The 2,940-nt window shown below is 33.5% G+C and overlaps 1 protein-coding gene across 1 annotated transcript; it reads left to right on the top strand.

Annotated features, from left to right (window-relative positions):
- LOC104782651 (defensin-like protein 195) lies at positions 1-640 on the top strand. Its single transcript, XM_010507642.1, has 2 exons — positions 1-124; positions 236-640. The coding sequence occupies exons 1-2, from the start codon at positions 58-60 to the stop codon at positions 445-447; spliced, it is 279 nt and encodes a 92-aa protein (XP_010505944.1). The 5' UTR covers positions 1-57; the 3' UTR covers positions 448-640.

Raw genomic sequence — 2,940 nt, 5'->3', positions numbered from 1 at the left:
TGTTATTAAGCACATATCTGATATCAACAAACCCAAAGTTAGATAAAGAAAGAGAAAATGGCAAAGGCCATGAAATCTGTTTCCATCTTCGTTGTCTTTTTCATCTTCTTCTTGGTAATTTCCGGTAAGCAAACCGTACTCTGCTTTTCTTGACATACTTGCTTCTTTTACAAGTTCTCTGCGATCATTGCAAATTCATGATATGTGATTTTACGTTCTTGTGTATATATAACAGACGTGCCAGAGATAGAAGCTCAGGGTAGCGAGTGCTTGAAAGAATACGGTGGTGATGTTGGTTTTGGGTTTTGTGCCCCTCGGATATTTCCGACGATTTGTTATACAAGATGCCGTGCGAACAAAGGAGCTAAAGGTGGAAGATGCCGTTGGGGAGAAGGCATTAATAATGTTAAGTGCTTATGCGACTATTGCGATGATACTCCCCGATAAGATCTAAAGTCCTACCTAATTAATGGATGCACAATGACTACCAACACATACACATCCGTCGTATGTTTGAATGTTTTGTTATGTTTTTCCACAAGTTTTAGTAATGTATTGTATAAGTGGCTATGAATGGTCCTTGTGATAATACATCTGTAATAAGAAATAATGAAAAGTACGACTTTTGTTTCTGCGACTATATTTTCATATACATACTCTGACTAAGAGGAAAAGAAACGTGCTATTTGAGTTGCCTTATAATTGTGTTTTGGTATCCATCCACATGTTTGTTTACTATGTGGACTGTGGACAGCGTTCCGATTGTTTTGCGGCTAATCTAGACAGTCAAAGACGAATTCCGAACGTAACATGTGTACTAGAGATTTTAATTTGTAATAGAGATCTGAATTCTGAATGTGACGTGGTTAATATTTTTACATGTTATTGTACGTTATACTCAAATGTGATAGTTCTTATATTTTGGACGCATAAATTATGATACTCTTTTAAAAGATAAACATTAAGTCCACTACATTATCTATTTATATAATTATTTAATTTTAAAAGTGACATTAGCTGTATAATTTTTATTTTTAAAAAATTCAAATGGATAGAAACTCATAAATGAATATATACAACTCGCACGTCCTTTTTTGGTCAAGACTCATAAGCCAAAAGATTAATCAAGTTTAGAGCATTGCAATGTTTCGATCTCCAACTTAAGCATGTGTTGTGTTTTAAAAACAGAAATTGGACCTGTTTTTGTATAATTTTTGTTTCTCATGCAATTAGATAGAAAAAAAAAAAGAATATATGTCAGTTTTCATGATTTTACTATATCGTGCTATTAGGAAGGTAATAAGTGGTTACTTTTCATATTGATATATCGATAGTGATGATGATGACAACTCATGACCCAACGATAAAGAGAGAAGATCATGGGCATAGCAAGGAAATCAGTTACTATCTTCGCCGTTTATTTCATCCTCTTCATGATTACCTTTGGTAATTTAATCAACTCCGTGTATCTCGCATGCATATTTGTTAAATTTTGCGTTTTTGTTAGAGATGTTTCAGAGGATTCAGGGAGTATTTCTTCCGGTGACCACTGCAAGTTTCATTATATGTGATATTGTAGATTTGCTTGATTCATTTTTGTATGTCTAAGTACAGAAGTGCCAGAGATATATGCGTAGGATAGCAAGTGACTGAAAGAATACGGCGGTAATGTGGGTTTCAGGTACTGTGCACCACGGATATATCCATCCAGTGGCGGAGTTAGTGAAGGATGAGCTGACACCCATAAAATTTATGAATATTTTAATTTAGCCTTATATATATTAACCGCCCGGCTTCAACTCTACGATCTGTTTCCGGCCGCCGATAGATCGTTTCCGTTTTGTAACTGATGTAGTGTTTGTTTAACAGGCCTTAAGGCCCATTTTGGGTTTAAGCCCTTTTAATAAAGTTAAAAAACAAAAAAAAAAAAAAAAACAAAAAATTACGTAATGGTAAATTTGGTTTGTTTTTAGTGAACTGACACCCACATTTTAGTTCTACTACCCTTTACATATATATACCGGTTCATAATTAAACTCAAACTATATACTTTGGAGCCAATGTTGCATTATTATGGAATGAATCATTGTCCTTTTCTGTCTAGTTAGAAAATAATTCTCTAAAACTACGAACTGTTTGAAAAATGAAGATACATCATGAAGGTTTTAATAATGCCATATCTTGTTTTTCGTAGGTTAATTTAATTATTGTTGGTGCGGGATTTAGCACCCCCGACATACCGAACTAAATCAGAAAGACAATTTGGTTATTTAACTGGGAATCCGGTTAAGAACTCAATTAGGTCATTTAAGCTCAATTCGGACAGAGGAAGCCCAACCTCGAAGGAGAAGAACCAACTTCCACTTCGCCCGGCGGCCGACTCAAAAGATAAATCAACTTTCCTTATTTCAGTTCGTCTCATAAGGAAAGTTAATATATTATGCGATCTATGAATATGTATAAAGAGGGAGAGACTTCTCCATTGTAAAACATCGATAATAAAAGACAATTATTCAGTTCTCTTCTTATTCTTAGCAATCTAAACCCTAAATTCTTCGAGATCAATTCTCTTTCTTCTAATTTCAAAGCTTAGATCAGTTTTCTAGAGAAATTACTTTACTAAATTTGTTTTCCCCCATAAACAAATTCATCGTGGAAACCTAGTTTCTACAATTATTTTTATAGCTTTACGTCCATGTTTGTATCCATTTGGGGATATATATAGTGACGACGTTACTCTCTACAATACGAGAGAGTGTATGACTATATGATTATTTTATTAATTCGATATACAATTAAAACGTGTTATTCCTTTTTTTTCGAAAAAAAAATGATAAATATAAGAAGGTTGCATGCATTGGTAATTACTATTAGTGTGGTTATTCTGATATTTTTAACGATAAATTTAGTTGATGTTCTAAATAGTTGCTTCCATTGAAA

The sequence above is a fragment of the Camelina sativa genome, chromosome 4, assembly GCF_000633955.1.
Source record: "Camelina sativa cultivar DH55 chromosome 4, Cs, whole genome shotgun sequence".
In the NCBI taxonomy this organism is placed as follows: Eukaryota; Viridiplantae; Streptophyta; class Magnoliopsida; order Brassicales; family Brassicaceae; genus Camelina; species Camelina sativa.
This window is presented reverse-complemented; position numbering and strand designations above follow the sequence as displayed.

Coding starts and splice junctions, on each gene's coding strand:
- LOC104782651 (XM_010507642.1), top strand. CDS start 58: ATGGCAAAGGCCATGAAATCTGTTTCCATCTTCGTTGTCTTTTTCATC. Junction 125..235: donor CTTCTTCTTGGTAATTTCCG/GTAAGCAAACCG, acceptor TATATATAACAG/ACGTGCCAGAGATAGAAGCT.